The 22,136-nt window shown below is 39.6% G+C and overlaps 1 protein-coding gene across 5 annotated transcripts in view; it reads right to left on the reverse strand.

Annotated features, from left to right (window-relative positions):
- LOC147013066 (guanine nucleotide exchange factor VAV2-like) overlaps positions 1 to 22,136 on the reverse strand; it is a 151,894-nt gene that overhangs the window by 124,210 nt on the left and 5,548 nt on the right. For all 5 annotated transcript variants that reach the window (XM_085854564.1, XM_085854562.1, XM_085854560.1 and 2 more), the window contains exon 3: positions 11,621 to 11,737. In XM_085854564.1, the coding sequence (XP_085710690.1) occupies positions 11,621 to 11,737 (117 nt within the window). The remainder of the gene's footprint in view (positions 1 to 11,620; positions 11,738 to 22,136) is intronic.

The following is a 22,136-nucleotide window of genomic DNA, read 5'->3' on the forward strand; positions in this document are numbered from 1 at the left end:
AAGCATTAAAGTAACGGCACCATCAAGTGCCTATAGAGCTCCAAAAAAAAGAAAAGTTCATGGCAAATTCACATTGTAAGTTATTTCATCTACCCAGTGACCTTGAACAGGGTTCAGAGATAACATGGCTCTGGGAAAGTACTGCAATACAAAAAATTTCTACAGTTCCAGTCATTCTTCACATCCATAGATAGTTTCCAAGGTCATCCTCAGTCCATAACCTAAAACTATGAAAAATTTGAGTACCCCAAGGCAATGTTCTAGGGCCCTATATCATTGATATAATCTTCATCAATTAACTCAATGACTCTGGAAAATCCTCTTTATCATTTTGCTGATGACTCCATTCTCTGTCGTGACATATCTCATCCTTCTAACAGACAGGCAGCAAGCAGCCTCTTCCTCTCCTCAGACCTCAACCAAATCACAAACTGGTTAAATACCATTTTGCTTGCATAATCAAATTGTCTACCCTTTGCATTCTCCCTGACCCCTCATCGTTAGATGCATTCTCTTCGCTAAAGAGAGCAACCTCCCTTTCTCTTGATGTTCACTTTGTTATGTTGTGTCCTGATTTGTTCTGTGTAATTGCTCTTCCATGAGCCTAGACCATGCAAATAAAAAAATTAAAAAAATGCCCCGACATCCGTGGACCCTGACATTCGCAGCATTTCTCAGGAACGTATCCCCCATGAATAGTGGCGTCCGATAGTACTGTATATATATATATATATATATATATATATATATATATATATATATATATATATATATATATATATATATATATATATATATATATGAGAATCGGTATGAAAGTAATGCCTTCAATTTTTACCTTCGCATTCTGCGAAAGGTTATGTTTTGGTCGGCGTGTATTTGTTTATTTATTTATTTATTTATTTGTAATCTTGTGATTCGTATAACTCAAAAAGTATTAAACCCAATTGCATGAAATTTGGTGGGATGATTGCTTATTAGCCAGGAAGCATTCAATTAGATTTTGGGATCGTTCGGGTCAAAGGTCAAGGTCAAGGTCACGAAAAGGTCAAAATCGTCTTTTTACGATAACACGGTCAATTTTTATTCAATTTGCATGCAACTAACGCCAAAATGTTCAGAATTCAACGCCTCATCTTGTTTAATTGCAATATGACACAATGACGCCCATACTCTTGTTACCGGTTAGGGGTCAAAGGGCAGGGAGGTCACGACTTTGAAAAATATGCGGTTTTTGTCATAACGCGGTCAATTCTTGTCCACTTTACATGAACCCAGCACCAAAATGTTCAGAATTTAATGCTCAATCTTGTGACACAATGACGTCATAACACATGTCACCGGTTGGGGTAAAATGTCGGGGGGGGGGGGTCACGCCCTTGAAAAATATGCGGTTTTCGGCATAACTCAGTCAATTCTTATTCGATTTGCATGAAACCAGCATCAAACGAGATTACCTTCTCTTGTTGAAACGTTGTATTCACCGAGCTTGCGAGTGAAGACTCGCCAAAACGACGTGAGTTGATTGTTGTTTAGTCCGTAGCCCCCGAAAGTCGGGGGGGGGGTCATGACATTATAGATATGTGGTTTGTGTCATAAGACCATTCATATGAAACTAGTTCCCCACACTCATACCAAGAACAAAAAAAGTAGTGGCGGCGAAGGTATGCGCTCTATGAGTGCCCGTTCTAGTTAAGTTTGTAACAAAAGCGGTGCAGGAAAGTTATGCAGAATCACAATGAATGGATTGTATCTCCTGCCCATTTTAAGTCGAGTGGCACTGTGTTGGGTCACTTGACAACATCACGCCATGCTTTCAAAATGGCTGCCCTGCTATATGTACATATGAAGCAGAGAACGGTTATTGAATTTTGTTCTGCCGAAGAGGTTCCTCCAGTGGATATTGGTCGGCATTTACATAATATGTAGAGTGACTCTACCATTGATGTGAGTTGCGCAAAACGTTTCAAGAGAGGGAAAACCGATAACAAGGACAAGCCTCAAAATGGTCGGCCTGCGTCCGCAGTGACACTGGAAAACAAGTTGGATTGTTGCACTCATTAAAGTGGATTGCAGTTGACGGGAGACTATGTGGAAAAATGACTTCATTTTCACACATATGTATGGAGACCTGCGACCATAACACCGGTGTCAGGAGTGGGATAGAACCCAAGAGGGAACAATGCCCCCCCCCCCCAATCCAAATTGAGACAAATTTGTTTTTTTTATTTCATCGCAAATTAAAATTAAAAGGATTTTTTTTTTCATTATAAAAAAGCACGAAATATAGCAATCTCCATACCCCAGTGGAGGGAGGGGAGGGCATTTCTGGAGATGTTAGAGGAGATCTCATTTGTCAGGATTGAAAGACCATGAATGCAGATGTGGGTTAGGAAGTAGGCCTTCTCATGATCATTTGTCTCACATTCATCAAAAGACTGTGCAATTATTAACATCCAGCAGCTGAGGGTAGGAGATGTGTCCTCAAATTAATGTCCATCCGAAGGATAGCACATTCATTGGCGAACGCAACACCCTGCCTGTGAAGCACTCGTCTGACAGTTTATTGTTAGGTTTAGAATCGAACCTACGCTAGACAGATCAAAGGTATACGCATTACTAAACTGCAGAGGCATACTATATCAATCTCATCACTATAATGAGAAAAATAAAATTTAATAACACTATAGCCCATGGTCCATGGGGATAGGGGGGTTTCAAAACAATACAAGCAGATTTATCAAATGTATAAGGCATTTCCCATCAACAGAACGATCTTCAGTAATTGTCTCATGGAAATCTGAGGCAGCATCATCCACCATAAGGGTTAAACCTTCTGTAAGAAGCTCAAATACAGCCGGCAAGGTTCCTGTTCCCAACGAGCAATCCACAAATTAACTCCCCCATTAGAATCACATTGGCAGAACAAGAAATACAGACCAGGAAAGATGAAGGAGAAAATATATTCCTATCTGTCCTGATTCTAACCCGAGCCCTGGCTAACACAAGGAAACAGCCCTATAGGCAGAATAAAAGCCTGGTACACAAGGACATAGAGTCAAAATTTGACCTTTAACCTCACTCTGTCAAAATCAATGTTCTTCTTTCCTCTCTTTCCTCTTTCTCCTCCACCGTGAATTGCTTGTGACTGTTGCCGAGCAATCACATGGAGAGCAAGCCCGACCAAACAGTCCTTTGTGCTAGACCACAGTCTAGCTTTGTGAGGCTGTTGGCACGAGTGAGCATCGTCATTTTGTCTTATAGGTTCCAAGCCTCCCATGCAGAGACTCCACAACAAAGGGATGTGAAAATTTCATGTGTACAGTAACTTCCCAAGAGTGACCTCTTTGAATTTAAAATCTGAGATCCCAAAATCAAGAACTACTCGGAATAGTCAAACGGTCCCCCCCCCCCAATTCCCCCAAAATGTTTTCCAGAGCCAACAACATGACTTCTGTTCCTAAACCATTAGGAAGCTCACCCACAAATAGGAAAAATGTGTGACTGATTGAAAACCGCATTGAGAAGGAGCCACATCTGTGCTGGGTTCTCCTGCTACAGGACAATTTCTTCATAGTTGAGATGGGAAATATTTTGACTTTCCCTCATAAATTGTACACAATCTATGATGTGTTTATAAAATTGCCTAGCATGCCACACATGTATGGATGGATGCCGAGCTTCCTAATGGAATACATTTTAACGAGTAACCAACCTGCCATTAACTGCGTAACAATAAATTGATGATGGACGACGGGCGAGCACGATCAGCTGCAGACAATCATGTATTGCTATATCCCATAGGCTTCACACACACACACACACACTTTTAACCATCACTCTATGTTATGTGACGCAACGCACAAACCCTTTTGTTCGATATGCAGAGTTTAACTAATCTCACAAGATGGGTTGTATTCCATTAAAGATATAAGAAAGGTGCTGTTTAATGACGTCACAATGTAACAGACCTCTAATGGCAATTTTAAACCAGGATTAAAAAATACATATTCATGCTATTCCACAAATTTTATTACATCATGAGTACAACACACAGACAACGACAGACATTGGCTTTCACTGAAAAGCCAATGGGTTGACACAGGAGGACCAATGGCTTCATCTCCACAACAACCAAATTAAATTTTGCCTTCTCTGGCCTTTGTGCTATGGGAACCAGATGGACCATTGCAAGGTAAAGCAATAAACTGTTCAGCAATTTTCTCACCGTACAGATGGCCATGCCGCAGCCACTTTCTGTCTACATTATTAGAAATCACAGTGATTTATCACCAAGCGTATCTCTGGATAACCACAAGCACACAGCGTACGAGAAGGAATAAAATGTCATAAGTAATGATTTAAAATAAACAACTTGAAATGCAAAGGAAAAAAAAAGGCTCAATTAATTCATGAATGGGTTAAAAACAATAACACTGCTACATGTGTGGGTTAAAGGGTAGTTGTAAAAATTTAAAGCCTCTGCATGGACCATGTGCTCATCATCATTTTGACATGTGTGAAGGATTTCATGTTGAGATGATGTTGTCCTGTTAATGTATGTCAGTGGAAGCAGAGTTGTTGACTTGTAGTTAGTTCGGTTAAGGACATCACGTGAAAAGAGGGGAGGGAGAGGATATCAGTGCATCCATAGCGAGATTCGCTCTCTCTTGCTGGAGATGCTGTTGATGCTCGACTGCTGTGATTTTGCTGTGATGTCTGGTTGGTTTGTGCCTACTCTGCTCCTCTACATGCCGTCCCTCAATGACCCTGAACACTTCAAAATGCCTCACCTGGTTTTGTGCATGTGTGTGAGTGTGTGAGTGTGCCATTGAGGGGATAGTTTCATTGTGTTTTAGGGCTTTATTTATTTATTGTTAATCATTATCATTTTTAATCGTCTGTCTTCATCACGCTACATCTTTCTACTTATGTATCTCGTTCATGCATCCTTTTTAATCAATAAACCATTCTTTCCTAAGATTGAGTGAGCCGCATCTGCAATCCGCCATCCCTTGCAGTCTCTTGCATCATTTTCTTCAGAATAATTAGACATCTCTGGGGGAAATCGTTAAATTAATTAAGGGTAAAGCAAGAATATGACTGTTGTTGGCTTAATGGTTAGGGTGGTGGGCTTGGGATCCTAGGATCCTGAGTTCAAATCCCGCTCATATGTTGAATTAATACCAGGTGGGGTTGACTCTGCCTGCCATCCTTCCGAGGTCGGCAAAATGAGTGCCAGCTTGCTGGTATCCTGTGTCGGAGTGGTGACCCGTCGCAATAGCCCAATAGCCAAGTGCAATAGGATTGTGCCCAATAGCCAAGGCGACTGCTTCAGCAGCACCGATGCTCTGCACAGAGTATGGTCCTGATGGATGGATGGAAATCAAGAATGTCCCTCATATGGACGAGTGTGACATACTAAACCTCATAACATTAAATGCGTGACCTATCTGCCGTGAGTCGTTCGAATTTATAACCCCCAAAATTGGCACTATAACTACGCCGGTCATCTGCGGGAGAAGTACTCTGTGACAATATTCTGATCACACTTTCACCGACGACAGAACTGTCTGAGCAAAGCAAAACTGATGTATTGGAGGAAATCAAAGACAGAAAGTACAGCGAAATAATTACATCGAGCAGCGTACTACCAATTACAATGAAACACAGAACGACGCGGCAAAAGAAAAAAAAGAACTGCATTCGATGAATACAAAAAAAAAAACAAATTGGGACTGAAAATCCCTGATGAAGTCAATTGTACATCCTGAGAATAACAGTCACAGAACGGGTGGCACCGAAAACATCCGTCCCTGCAATGTCTTCAATTATTATAATAATCACAAACAAAATGTAAACTTTAAACAGAGAGAATGTACTTTAATGTAAACTTTTACATAAACAAAATGTAAACTTTAAACAAAATGTAAATTCCACCCTGCTGGTGTTTTGGAGCAGCACTCACAGTCAATTTGCATTGATGATGTCTGTGCATCATTGCATTTGAAATGTACAACGTCACTTGGTCATAAAGCCCTTTCACCACAACCTGCTGCGTACTGGTTCTGGAAAGTTCCCCGTTTTCCCCTTACATGCCTTAAAGTTTGACAAAATTCTTGAAATAGACTTTGGAGACCTCGTACTACCCGCAAAGACAGCTGCAATGCAACCACATGCGTTAGTTCCTATTTCATGAAATGTCACTTCACGTCAAAGCAAAATAAAGTGAAGAGGTGCCGCTTGTGATGGCTTATGTACCACGAATTAGCAGAGAGGCAAGAAAAATCTAGCTGTTGAGAAAATGTGCGTTATATGGTGTTTCAGGACCATGATGGTGTATTTAATAGCTGAAGCAGCAGCCACCATTTTCCAAGTTCACAAACATTTGCATAATTCTGCAACTAAAGTGAGACTAGAGGTGCAGTTTGTGGCAGTTTCCTCATCAATAATTTATTATTACAAAAATGAGAGCTTTACTAATGCTTTGCTGTTTTAGAATGCAGCACACATTAAAACTATGATGTATGCCTCATCAGACCTCTGCCACACTAATGGGAGTGCGGAGCTTTGCTCTGGCTTTGAGCTAGTAAGTGGTACAGAATGGAAAGCTTTCTCATCAAAAGAGAGCCAAGCATTGTTGGGACATCAGATTTATTATACATTTACTTCTAAAAACAAAAGTTCAGTGGGATGGTGTTTCAATCAAAGAGTGGTCTTCAACTAGCACCACGTATGACACATAATTGGCAGGCTTTAATATGACCCTCAAATAAATAAGAAGACAAGGAAGGGAGATGAGGTTTCAGGGTAAAACTGAGAAGCAGCTTGGGGAATATATGGAATAAGAGAAGAAGGGAAAAGCAGAGGAAGACAATTGGTGAAGGAATGTCAGAAATGGGATGAGTTCGGTTGAGAAAGATGTGGTGTAAAAAGATGAAGCAATACCTGCAGCCTCACTTTATCGTCATCTCCATTAAATAATGAATGGTTGTGTTGATCTATCTTTACCTGTCTGCATTCCTCTCCCATGGAGATGACGATCCAGCCGAAAAAAGCATATTTTCAACATGATCCACCCACACTTGATAAGAATCTACGTACGAAGCATGAGAGACCCACGCATGAAATGTATACTTGCTCTGCTGAGGCAAAGCAGTTAACATGGTACAACTTTGATGGTTAGGCCGTGGAATAATGATTCGAGACTTGGTGGTGTAATAGTTAAAGCATCTGCTCTGAGTCTGAAAGGTTGGTGGTTCAAACGTGACCTCGGCTGAGTCTTACCAATGACTTTACAAAAAGGTATATGTCCTGTTTATTTGCTTGATGCTCGGCATTTATAAAGGACAGAACACAGACAGACTAACCATAGGTTTGACAACTATTGTGCAGGCTTGATGGACCTAATAGCCTCCTCTTGCATTGAAGTTCCTGGTAATATAGCACATATTGTTACCCCGGGTACCAAAGGTGGATGGAGGTGATGTTTCACCCCCGATTGTCTGTTTGGCTGTCTACGAGCATGATATCTCAAAAATTTGTTGAAGGATTTGGATTAAACTTGGTGGACAGGTTGAGTGCGTGACAAGGACGAATTGAATCGATTTTGGTGAAGATCCGAATCCGAGATCTTTTTAAGTGATGCTCCACCATCGAGAGATACGAGACCAAAAACGATATGTATCATATTTCAAAACGTTTTGGATGGGTTATGGCAAAACTTGCTGGATGAGTTCGGTCAGTGACGAGAAAAATCCGATTCGATTTTGGTTCAGGTCCGGATTCAGATCCAGCCGATCAGTGAGATACAAAATGTAAACTGTTCAGCCTCGTGGAGGTATGCACTTTACTGAGTATCGTTCTAGTTAACCTCCGCCATCTTCGAAGATGGATGGAGGTTACTGTTTTCACCCCTTTCTGTTTGTTTGTTTGTTATCTTGCCAAAACGAAGTTTTTGCAAGATATGCGAGTCGGCTTGTATGTTTTTTTTTTATCTTGCCAAAACGAAGTTTTTGCAAGATATGTTAGTCAGCTTGTATGTTTTTTTTTTTGTTTTTTTTGTTTGTCTGTAATCACAGATAAAAAATTCTGCAGAGCACAGTTATCATTGGAAATTTTTGTAACTTCGCATATCAGAGGCCTATAGAGGTCCCTTTCAGTGTTCAAAATTTTGAAGGTCAAGGTCAAAGGTCAAGGTCACTTTGGCGCAAATCAGGGGAGTCGACGAAACCCTTATTTTTTGAGTAATTTTGATAGGATCGTCTTAAAACTTCATGGGAATATAGTTGATGGTCTGGCGCTCAGCTGATTAATTTTTGGTGGTGATTGGCCTTGACCTTCATTTGCTTTTTTTTTGGTTTGTTTGTTTTTGTTTTTTTTTTGGTCTGTAATCACGTATCGATCACACTGCAGAGCACAGTTATCATTGGAAATTTTTGTAACTTCGCATATCAGAGGCCTATAGAGGTCCCTTTCAGTGCATAAAATTTTGAAGGTCAAGGTCAAAGGTCAAGGTCACTTTGTCGCAAATCAGGGGAGTCGACGAAACCCTTATTTTTTGAGTAATTTTGATCGGATCGTCTTCAAATTTCATGGGAATATAGTTCATGGTCTGGCGCTCAGCTGATTATTTTTTGGTGGCGATTGGCCTTGACCTTCATGGTTAGCGCCTCAGGTCAAAAATATTTGACCCCAAGGTCAATGTTTTAGGAACCATATCGTGTAGTACCTCAAATTGAACACCTCGATGAGTGCTTTCTAGATATGTCAAGCTTGAGACATTAAATCGTCATTTGGTGATGTTATGAGGCAAAAGCATATTTTTCATGGTTACTCTGTTGAACGATTCTCATCGGAATCTCTCGTCGGCAGATATTCCTCAAGGAGTCGCTCCTGGTGGATAGCAGCTCTGTTCACCTCAGTGTGACCTTAAAGAAGTCACACGTGGTCACCTTTTGGCAAGATACGGGTCACCCTGCGGGTGACATTGGTTTTTCGTTTGTTTGTTTGTGAACAGTATTACGGAAAAACTCTGACGGATTTTGACGAAACTTGGTGGGGGGGGTAGGTATGGTCCAAGGATCATGCCATTAAATTTTGGACTTGGTCCCTCCGCCCCCCCCCCCCCAAAAAAAATTGTTAGAGAAAAATAAAAAATAAATTTTTGCATTTCTACATGTTTTAAGTGATTTCCAACCCCCCCCCCCAAAAAATAAATGTCAGAGAATTTTTTTTTTGCATTTCTACATGTTTTCAGTGATTTCCAACCCCCCCAAAAAAATTTTTTACCCCCCCCCAAAAAAATTTGTTAGAGAAAAAAAATTTTTTTTTGCATTTCTACATATTTTAAGTGATTTCCAACCCCCCCCCCCAAAAAAGTGTTTGAGAAAAAAACTTTTTGCATTTTCACACGTTTTAAGTGATTTCCAACTCCCCCAAAAAATTGTTACTCCCCCCCAAAAAAAGAAAACATTTTTTTTTTTGGCATTTTTACATCTTTTAAGTGATTTCAACCCCCCCAAAAAAATTGTTAGAGAAAAAAAAAATTGCAACTTTTTTTTTCAACAAAATTTCGATTTTTTTTTTTTTTTTTGCATTTTTACATGTTTTAAGTGATTTACAGACCCCCCCCTCCCAAAAAAAAATGTTGGAGAAAAGAACTATAACTGTCAGCACTGTTGACATCATATTTAATGAGTAAGATATAAGGTTCACTTGTGTGACCCAGCAGTATTGGCGGCGGAGGTTTTGCACTCTCCCGAGTGCTCCCCTTCTAGTTAAAGCTGTAGCCACTGCCAGGCCAATGCAATGGCCAAGTACTTTTGTCCTCTCCTTCCCACCACCTTTGTTTCACCATCTTAATTGATGGAAAGTATTGTTTTGGTAAATCAATTGTGTGTTGTTCTGCCAAGCTCCCAAATTCATCCTTCTCTGCTTGTTTGGCGTCTAATCCATAACTCTTGTTCATCCCGGATGAAACGTTTCTCCGACTTTAAGCACATCCAGTGCCATTAACAACTGTATGCCATGTTTATTGAGCCTGGCTATCCCTGCTCCTGAACTATCATGCAGTAGCTCGTTTCTGTCTTTCTTATGCTCTCTTTATAAAAATGATTGTAATTCACACATTAATTATGCTGCTGCCAGCACGAAAGTGCACTCAACCTGGTGTATGTACTGTACTCAATTGTTCGCGCTGCGAGACCATGTGCAGGAAGCAAAGCCTGCTTCCTAGCTTGAGAAAAGCATCTGTTGCCACACTGCTCCAATGTCAGTTCATCGCCTTTTTACCCTCTGTCACGTTGCTCTTCCATGAGCCTCAATCTGGTATTTTAAAAAGGGTTAAAGACAATAACACACCAGAAGCTTTTACAGGTAGTCCTCCCTTCCTGGAATTTCTGAACACAGCAGCTAGATTCTGAGAGAAGAACAAGGATTCTGCATACTACCCCAAACAAACACAATTTGGAAGATTGGCACACTGATTTCAGACACAACCAGAGGTCATGGAACGCAACTGATTTTTTTATTTACTTTACAAGAGCAAGGCTTATGGAAGAGCGAGGTAGAACCGACAGTGGGACAAATATCAAGGGAATGAATGAACGGAAAAGAGGGGAGAGAGGAGGGGAGGAAACACAAACTAGAAAGTAAGATGTTGGATTAGAAAATGGTAATTGGAGTAACAAAGGTGATAGGTCACAATTGGGGATGACATGAGATGGTGCTAAAATAATAAGTACATGTCAGACCGAAGTCTAATGAGGCACACTTTCTAGCTGAGGCCTGGAGACACACAATCACGAATTTGACAAGACACAACAAAGAAGGTTCGGATAAGACACAGAAATGGATTAAAAACAATTAACAACACGGGGATGAAATGCCAACAGAAAGACAGGCCAGATCCAGTGGGGGAATCTTCGCATTCATGAAGCAGATAAAAGCAAATGTCCACCATAGTCAGACGCAAAACCAGAAAACCCAAAAGGTACCAACAAAACATTGAGATCATTTGAGAAATGCCATGAGGATGGAAATGTGGGCAGAACTGTGGTCACATAGTGGCACAGCTGGGATTACAGATATAACATTCACATTAAAATTGTCTCACCATCCTCGGTCGAGCATGCACACAATCTGTGCATGAGTCTCCAATGATTCCTATCCAACTCCTTATGACATGTGTGAACCACCAGTGAGAGGTTATGGCTTGTGTATGTGCTCCATGGGGAAGTAATGCCTCTTTCTTGCTGAATCTCAGTTAGACTATGTGGTCAAAATGTCAGATCTATGTATCTGTTTCCAGAAAAAAAAAATCAATATCTGGTTCTGTTTTTGAAGGGTTTTTTTTCAAACTTTGCAATATCTATATATATATACCTATGTGTATATAGATATAGATATAGATATATATATATATATAGATATAGATATAGATATAGATATAGATATAGATATAGATATAGATATACATATATATATATATATATATATATATATATATATATATATATATATATATATATCACCCAGAGCACTAATTCACAAATAGCCATCATACCCACACTAACATACAGCGTCCTTATACACTTCAGCAGGTGGAGGTGTGACCGACCTTTCCAAAATCCCGCACGTCGAAAAGGTCGAAGGCATCGAAGAGTTCACTCTTACGCAGGCCATACATGTCGTGGCACACACCCAGGAATGTGCGGATGTTCTTCAAGCACAGGAACTGCACACAGGGAAACAAAATCAGGCCAAGGTATTGTCATTTACATGGCTAAGCATAATGAAGAAAACATTTCATTCAACATGAGGCACTGGCACAGGGCATGCCACTTGCTTTGCCAACACACTGAAATATGTGAGGAGCAGTCTGTGTACGACAGTAAGAGTCAGGGTTGGCTTTTAAATTATACTCACTTTTAGAATAATTATTAGCAGCAAATACTTCTAATGGAAACACCTCTCCCCACTCAGTATATTGTAGCTGACCAGATGGCCTCGAGGTACACACACTTGCCTCTAAGCTGGCTAGCCTGGGTTTGAATCCGAGATTCAATCCGAGCCGAGATATGAAGACTGATTTCACGATCATTGCTGAGGTAATTTTAAATGTTGCTGCCAAAATAGACAAAGTTGTCCACCAAACTCAACGCAGCACCATTGATGGCAAAGGACGGCGGATTCTCAAAATTTTGAGGAAAGATTGGTTGATGTAAAATTTCTGTTTTAGTTACATTGATTGTTAAGCCAAAGTCGTTGTTGTTGCTGAAAATTGATTGAGAGTTTGCTGCTCATCAGAAGCTGAATTGCTTAGAAATGCACAGTCATCAGCATACAATAATTAGCTAACAACTTTCTTTAAAATGACGCAGATTGAAAAATCCACCATCAATTTGTACATGAATACAAATACCACTCAGGAACATCCTTCACGAGGAAGTGTTCAAATGTAGCAGCAAGTAACAATGAGGACAATGTTGGTGTGAGGACACAGCCCTCCTTCACATCCTCCTCAATCGCAAAAGGGGCTGACAGCTCATTGTTAATTTTGATGTGACCATTCATATTATAGTGCAGACAACGAATCAGTAAAATTAGCTTGCCCGCACAACCAAATCATCCCAAAATTTGCCACTATAAAGATCGATTTATACTATCAAAAGCTTTGGTAAAATCAATAAAAGCAGCAAAGAGAGGAAAATTTTGCTCTCGACATTTCGTCTGGATTTGATGCAGAGAAAATCGCATGAACAGTCAAACGATTTTGGTGAAAACCACACTGTGACTCAATTAAGATTATTTTGCTGAAAGAAACGAGACAACTTTGTATAATTATGGCAAAAAATTGCAGCAGCCGATAGTAGACCAATTCCACAATAGCTGCTTGGATTCGACCGTCACCTTTTTTGAAAATCGTAATAACACTTGCATTCTTGAAATCGCTTGACGAAAACTCATGAACCCAAAAAGCAGGAAAAAGACGAAACAGAAAGCCAGTGTGGAAGTGGGCAATTTTCCAAAATTCGGTTTGAATAGAATCAGGGCCACCAGCTCTGCTGTTTTTCATTTGCTTGACTGTATCATTCATTTCAGAGATGAATGGTGCAGTGGCTAGATTTTCTATAAGAGGACATTAAAAGATTGAATCCAAAATGCTAATCGAAAAATTATCATAAGCTTTGAAAAGACTCGAGAAATGCTCACGCCAGCCATTCAAAATGTAAGACTGGTGTGTAAACACGTCACCATTTTCAGCAAGGAGAGGAGGGCTTGATTGTTTTTTTTTTTAATTGGACCAAAAAGATTTTTTATTGCTCAGAAAATATCGTGGGAATTCCCAGAATTAGCTAGTTGTTGGATTTCAATTGCTTTGTTTTGTAACCACAGATTTTTAGCAAAATGAATGTCGCGACAAAGACTTTTTGCGTCACACATTCTGATATGAATCATTATCATCAAACCAATCCTGATTTCACCTTTTACTCATACCAACACTGTTTTTTGCCACATCCAGAACAACCTTTTAAAAAAATGTCCCAGTTTGACAAAATGACAATATTGTTGGAGATGTTGAATGACTGATAATTGATAAAATAATTAATTTTTTGATGGAAATTATGAGAACACTTCATTTTTTATTTTCTGTGCATGAAGTGAAGGTAGAGTTTTGTTTCGAGAAAACTTATGCTTCGAGATTGTCCAAGAAACAATGCAACATAAAAGAGAGTGGTCGGTGTTGCAGTCGGTGCCCCTCATGACATGCACAGCACACCCATCACTCAAGTCCCATTTTCGAGTCATGAAATAATCGATTGTATGCCATTGTTTAGACGGTGCATGCTGTCAAGTACCCCTACTCGTGACTGACACTCTAGAGAAAATGTTACAAATTGCGAGTTGATGTTCAGAACATTCCGAGAGCAAAATAAGACCATTCGAATTGACCGAACCTGAACTGTGCCAACAAAGCACACCAGGCCAACTTTCAAATTCTCACCCCACATGAGCATTGAAATCACCAAGTAGAATTAATCCATCATGTGGGGGAATTTTTGAAATAGATTTTTCAAGAATGTTTTAAAAAAAGTTCTGAATTGTTTCATCATTGTCATTATTGGTGCAAAAGCGCAAATAATTGACACAAAATGTTCAGGAGATATTTGCAGATGCAGAGTTTTTATGCAGTCACTCACAGCACATGGCGTATTTGCCATAATTTTCACAAAGATATTCGAGATTGCAAAAACGATGCCACCTAAATGCAGATCTGAGATGTCCTTCCCACTCCAGAAAAAGGTGTAGTTCTTTTCTTTCAATTCACCCTGACCAGCGAAATGAGTTTCGCACAAGCCGCAGAGTCTATCTTGTATCGCAACATCTCACGATCAATTGCATTTAAAATGAGGATCACTGCTATTGATAATGACACACTGGAAGCAGCAATGAACAATGTACTGGTACGATGCATCAATTGTAATGGACAGCATTTAAAATATTTGATTTTAAGGAAGTAGAGTTGGGTTGTGTATACTGATATGATGTCACACAATCTCCCATACCTGTACTTCACTTTAGTATACGTAAAAAAAAAAAATCATGATTTACTTTGTTCAGTCTTGTTTTATTACAGAAAAAGACGTGTCAGATATTAATGCCACACCTTGTACTTATCAATTAAGAATGATCAACAGATCATTCAGTGTTAACAAGTCTCTCCCACATTCAGGGGTTATACCGTCGCTCGCAAAATCTGCAAAATGAAAATCCTCGTTAAAAAATTAATTCGGCAAAAATCTGGTGACCAATATATTTTTAGAATAAATAATGTAAAATGAATTTCCCATGTCCAAATTCTCAAAGCCAATCTCTACAATCTTTCCATGGTCTTATCTCTATTGTCACTATCCACCTAGAGACCCATCATATAATGTGCACGACAGACTTCATCGGCCTTCCTTCAGCAACAACCAGATCTTTCATTGGCTTCGAGTCATCACTCAACAAGGAGATCGTTCATTGGCCTCAATTGATCAACGAGCTTATTGTTCGCTGGTCTCAATTGAGCAACAAGCAGAACAAGCATATTTGTTTGATTCTGTGATTATGCTTCCCTTAAAATACTTTTTCAGGCGAATACATTTTCATGTTTTTGCATTCAGTCCTAAAGCAAAACATAAAAATATATAATATTGAGTGTGTTGAATAAGAAACTAGTTTGACGAAACGTTTTTTAAATGGCTAGTTAGAAAATCAATCTCAGGGGAACTCCTAATGGTAATGTAAGATTTGTTGGGGAACATGTGTAAGGATGTGCGAACAAGAAATTGAGAAACATATCAGAGTTGAAACTTCCAGTAAAATGACAAAATGTCTATAATATGCACATGGCATGGAGTGGGGTGTATATGTGCAGTTAGAAGCAATCCAGCTCTTGGTGGTGAAAGTCTTTTTATGCTGAGTGACGAAATGAGCACCCATTTGAATGTGAATACTGTATATTCATTCTAATCACTTTCAAAATCTGTGGCAAAGCAAAAATATCATACCATTAGTCAATCAAAAGAACAGTTTTAATGTGAGGATATATTTCAATGCAAAAGTCATAAACGACATGATTCAAAAGAAGACAAAAAGTCTGCAAGGTAAAGTATGGGTGGAAAAACACGATCGTGACGAGACGAGAGAGGAACGAGAGAAGAGGGACGTGATGAGAGAGGGAAATGGAAAAAAAGGAAAACGCTGAACAGGGAAAACTTTCAAAGTCATAAAATTTATTTTTAAAATCCATCTACTGAGCGACCAAAAATCTGTAACAACAAATCAATTGTTAAGAGACAATCACAATCAAAACAATAGTGAAGCTGCTGGTGCTCCATGACAAATTCCCATGCTTCCCACCTAAAGCAAAGTTGAAAGATGGCAAAAAGTTCCACCAGGAACGACCCAATATCAATTTTTGAGTTAAACAAATAAAATTCCCATTTTAACTCCTGTGATCCAAAGACCCCACCACCCACTGTGGCATGAACTGGGATTCAAATCAAAAAAACCGTTACATATTTCATACATCCCCAATGTTGGTTGCACATACAAAGTTTCATTTCAAAATATTTTAAAATGTGCACGTAATTGCATTTTCTAGTATTCGACCCTTTGGCCAGACCACAGGAGGTGTGTCAAAAATGATATTGCTCTTGCACCTTCTTGCCATTGCGTGATCATAATCACCAAGTTTGGTGAATTTCTGCCCAACCTTTTAGGAGGGTTCGTGTGATGATGAACAGGCGGACAAAAAGACCCAAACAGACAGAGCCAATTAAAATATCCTCCCCCTGTTTTTTTTTTTTTTTAAGCATGGGTATAATCACAAGGTAAAATTTCAACAAATCTGGCTTGAAAACAAAGCTTGATTGATTAACCACATAACGCAGCGCATCTAGTGACATCACCGTAAATACCGTTGTCAATTTGCAGAGACAGGTAACAACTCAGCTCCATTTGCACTTTAATTTAAACAAAAACAAAGATGATTACTTCTCAATGTATTTTATTAAATTTCATTTAGATATTCCTTTCAATGTTATGGCATTAATCCAATGAGTCATTTTACGGATTGTCAACGGGCCGAGAACAACTTTAAGTTGGACTTGTTTATAGGCTATTTGATTATATAGCCCAAATTACATATTCCAAAATATTTATTATTATAATTAGGATTATTTTTCAGCAGTGAAAAATATGAACAATTTGACATTATATGATAATCATGATGGTTTGCATCCACACCAAGGATGATCTCAGATTATATCTTTTTGAACTCGAGACTTGCAAACGGTGCCCGGGAAACATCCACAATGGCTGGACAACAAGCGTGATGCTGATTACCTGGGAGAACTCAGGAACTCCTGGGCACTGTCATGATGTTCATCACACACACAAAATCAATAGTCAATTTGTTTTAGACCGATAATGATCAGCAGTCTACGGAATCTTGCAAATGATTACTTTCCTGAACATTAAGTAAAGGTCAGTACTCTGAGGGGCAAAAATATAACTTTTGGGGTACTCAAACCTTGGTCTATCTACAATCAGAATGACCAATTTCTGTTCTATTTACTATCACTTCCTGCTGATTCAATGCCCAGAAATGACCCCCAACAAAGTTTGCCGAGTAAAACCACATTCAAACAGACATATCACATCATTCTCGGCAAGAGTCAGCCTCGGTGGCATAATGATTATAGTGTCCGCTCTTATTCTGAGATTTTTAAATGGTGAACCCTGGCTGAGTCATACCAAAGGCTTTTAAAATGGTGCATGCTGCTAACTTGCTTGAAGCTCAGCATTTATGGGATGCGGCATGAACAAATAACCATGAGTTGGTAATAATAGCACAGGCTTTGATGGGTCTAATGGCCTCCTCCTGAGTCGATGTTCCTTGTAAGGGAACTCATATTTATTTATTTAAGAGGCTGATGAGTTATACAAACCAAAGGCACAGCTTGAAAAACTCAGTCGGGGCTCGATCAAGGCAATATAATTGGGGAGGGTGATAAGGGACCAAAATCGGATTGACAGCAGAGCGGGAGAGCCGCCACAAGGCGAGCACTATTTTGGCATGGTCCTCAAAGATAACGAAAAGAGCAAGTACCCATCTCGCATGCCCAGAGCCATCTGTTTATGCACAGCAGGAACATTAGAGTATTCAAGTATAGAGAGCAGCTGAATATAAATTATTTAAATGATTATAAACAAACTTCATGGAGAGATCCCGAGTGCGAATCTCAGATCTTCAAAATCATTGCCTGATCAACATCGTACACATCCATTTCATGAGACTTTTTGCATCGTCAGCGGCCTCAGATGATCAAAATAACAGAGATTAAAATCTATGTGTTCTCCTTTTCCAAAGCAAGGACTATCCATTGCAGAATAAAACCAAATATTGTTATTACAAAGATTATGACTTTGGAGGGACGTTGCTCACCAATCACTCTAACAGCAAAACAAATTGCTCGACTATTCCTAAATCTTGGCAAAGGGAAGATGCTCGTTCGACAAAGGCTTTACTTACAAAGAAGATGGAATACGATGCTGTTACACATCTCAGAACTACAAAGCTGTTTTTATTACTTGTTAACAACACCTTAATATGGTGTTAGTTTGTGCTCAACACAACAAAGGTTTGTTTGTGCCCAACACACTCAGCCTTCTGGGCAATACTGGAAAAAACAATACTGATGGATACTGTAAATTACCAGGAACTTCAACAAAACCAACAACAACAACAACAACAACAATTCGCAACAGTCAAATGTAAGATTGGCCAGGTGATCCTTCCCATTCCCTTTTGCATTTTTCTATCCATTCTACTATCAGTATGACCTTCACACTCTTTCTGAACTTATTTTGACACACCATACCTCTCAATAACTCTCTCCATCACCATCATCATTCCCCTCATTTTATTTTTTAACCGAATGGGCTTAAAAATTATGTGAACACAGAAAATGTCTATGATGGCGTACTAAATAACTGTTTGAGGTCTTCAAATCTTTTGGCAAAGGTAGGTGGGCAAACATTTGTGTATGTAAAAGCACGTGCTTGTTTGTGCACAAGCACAGGTGTGCTGGTTCACACGTGTACCATGAAAAATAATCAAGTTGGCCAGCCTAATTCAAATCCAACACAAGATAAACGTTATATTCTATTTTTACAAAAAAAATCAATCTTCTGCAGCACATTAACTCCTGTAACACTCACTGGAAAACCACCCAGAAGTGCTTCCGTATGAGTTGAATCCAGTCCTTCCAAAAATCAAAGCAAAGTTTAAGGAACTACCCTACAAATCTCCTCTTTGCAATAAGAATTGGATCAACTATTTTATTATACTGAAGATATTGAGGTTCAAAAGCCTGGTGGTGGCTTAGTGGTTAAGGTGGCTGGCTTGGGACCTGAGGGTCCTGAGTTGAAGCCCCTGTTGATTGTTGAATTACCGCCAGGTGGGGTTGATTCAGCCTGTCATCCTTTCGAGGTCGGTGAAATGAGTACCAGTGTACTGGGGAAACAACCATTCGGGGTAACCTGTATCAGAGTGGCGATCCATCCAGGACTGTACTCCTTGCCAAAGAAACTGCCTTGGCAGCCCTATGTGCCTTTATAACATGAAAGGAATGGTATTATTATTATTATATATTATGTAGCCTGATGTTGGCTTAGAGGTTAGGGTGGCGGCTTGGGATCCTAGGGTCCTGAGTTCAAGCCCCATTGGCCACTAAATGAAAATACACCAGGAGGTTGAATCAGCCTGTCATCCTTCTGAGGTTGGCAAAATGAGCACCAGTGTACTGGTAAGGCGGACACTGTATCAGCAGCATAGCCACATCCCAACCAAAGATGCAACCAGCATCCACAGGCTGCACTCGATAGAGAGAGAGAAAGAGATATATATATATATATATACATATATATATATATATATATATATATATATATATATATATATATATATATTATTAAGGTACAAATAGATATGTTTGGTGGCCCAATGGTGAAGATGCTAGACCACTATCCCTGAGGTTATGAATTCAAATCCATGTAAAGGGAGTGGTGTTAATAATTTGTCGGTGAGGCTTCTGTAAGCTGACTTAATCTTATGAGAGTGACCATGTCACTAATGGTTTGTCAGTAAAAACCAAGCTGGCTCATTAATAACTTTTGGGGTTCTTGAGTTACTCTGCCTGTCTTGTCTGGTTTACATGTGACAACAATCTACAATTTATGTGGGGTGGTGGTGGAAGCCGACACTCTCGATGAGCGTCAAAATACTCACAAGTCGTGAATGTTTCTGCGGCTAAGAACCAATCCTCGACAGGTCGCCACTGTGTTTCAGGATGGTCAACATTTCCAAATATTAGCCATAGGGATCGAACCCACACTAGTGAAGGCAATGTAGCAAGGCTTTACCTATTCCAACACTAAAGTTGACTGATTGGTTGCCATTTATGATTGACTTTAATACCCTCAGGGCAACTTGTGATGGGCACCAAAACGCTACTGATGAAAAAAGCAGCACTGCAAAAATTGTCATAACTGAAAAAGATATCATTATTAGTTTCCTGACAGAGAATACATGTTACATTTATCATTTATAATTATGGTGAAAGTGATTCTATTCAGCCGACCATGGTGTTCTAGCTTTGTGCTCTTTTGTTTGTCGACACATGGTACAGGCCCAAGTAAAAACAGTTGAAGGCATTGATAAAGCTTTGCAATTAAAAAGAGGTAATTTAAAGTTTTGTGATTTCTGGTTATTACATAAGGGGAGCTGTGTCTACCTTTAAACCTGAATAATCAACGATTACATTTTCCTCCAAGTTATTTGCAGATCATTGTCATGACGAGGAGAGGTTTGTTGTATTTTCCAAGCTAACAAGCATAAGTATAAGTTATTTTGGGTAAGGTTGTTTAATTGCTGGCATGCTTGTTGCCTTAATGATGTAGAAAGAATGAGATTCCGTTTTGGGATTAATTCTTCACCCTTTATAAGATTAAGGCTCACGGGAGAGCAAGGTGATGGATGGTATGAACTAAAAGTAGGGCAGCGGTGCAATTATTGGACACAATAAGCAAGAGAACTAATGAACAGGAAAAGAGGAGAGAAAGGAATGGAGGAAACATTACAACCTGCAAGAAGGAGGGTTGAGTTATGAAGGGTTAATATAATGGGGCTGATAAAGATTGTTGATAATGATGGGGGGTGACAGGAGATAGCAGGGCACTGCCAGCTATTTGAAGCCATGAAAGGAAGAGTGAGATTGAGCAGCCTCTGTGAGTGGTTTCATGAATGTGAGAAGTGAGGAACAAAGGAGATGAGGTGTACAGTCAGCCTGGATTTTGAAGTTTCAAGAGATGGTGACAAATAATTACCAGGAACTTCAATACATAAGGACATTAGATCTATCAAGTCTGAGAAATCATGCCGGTTCTCAGTATCAGAGTTGAGATCAGGACCATCTCTCTGGATATATCTCGAGCATTTGATACAATCTGGCATCCCACCTTGCTCTCCAAACTATCTGCCGATGGAATCCAAAGGCCAACTCCACTCTTGGATTACTGACTTCCTCCCCTCTCATGGACAACATGGGGCTCTCAATGGAATCCAATCATCTCCTCTCCCTGTCAAAGTTGGAGTACCACAAGGTAGTGTTCTGGGCCCCAAATTATTCCTAATCTTCATCAATGATCTCACTGACTCGAAAACTCTCTTTATCTCTTTGTTGATGACTCCACACTCTGCGTGACGTCTCTCATCTTTCTGACAGACAGGCAGCAGCCTCTTCCCTCTCCTCAGACCAATACAAAATCACAAACTGGTCAAACACAATTTTGTTTCTGTATCCATATCGTCCACCCTTTGCATTCTCCCTTACCCTCTCATCATTACCTGCATCACTTGTTTGTACGTCTCTGTCTACTTTCTCCCTCTGCCCTGCTGTTGGTTTTCCCCCTTTTCGCCTGCTGTTCCCTTTATTATGTTGTGCCCTGATTACCCTCGCCGAAGGAGAGGGTATTGCATTTTGGTCCATTTGTTTGTCTGTCTGTTTGTTTGTTTGTCCGCACAGAACTTTCATGTTTTTCTCTGCAACTGCTTGTCGGATTGAGACGAAATTTTCACCATTGGTGCAAACGTGGTGTGGCAGCCATGTTGGAAAAACGGAAAAACTTTGTACGTCTGTATCTCTGAAACTGCACCAAGGAAAAAAATTGAAACTTGGCAACTGGCAAGGACTCCTCATGGGGAATAAATGTAATTTTTATGACATCATAGGTGCTTTTATTATGACGTCATAATTGCATATGTAGATTGCTACATCCGATAAGTATGAAAATTTTTGAGGTCATCTCGGGATAAAATGGTCCACAGAAAAAAGTTTGATGACGTCATCGGTCACGTGATTTGGCAGTGACATTGATTTTTTTTTTAACCTTCAAAAATCTTCTTCTCTGAAGTCGATTAACAGATTGAGGCAAAACTTTACAAGCATGACCGCCTATCCATGAGGAACAAAAGGTTCACACATATGACATCATAGGTCATATGATTTGGCAGCCACATTGGA

The sequence above is a fragment of the Eptatretus burgeri genome, chromosome 14, assembly GCF_056783735.1.
Source record: "Eptatretus burgeri isolate ZD-2024b chromosome 14, Ebu_testis_v1, whole genome shotgun sequence".
Classification (NCBI taxonomy): Eukaryota; Metazoa; Chordata; class Myxini; order Myxiniformes; family Myxinidae; genus Eptatretus; species Eptatretus burgeri.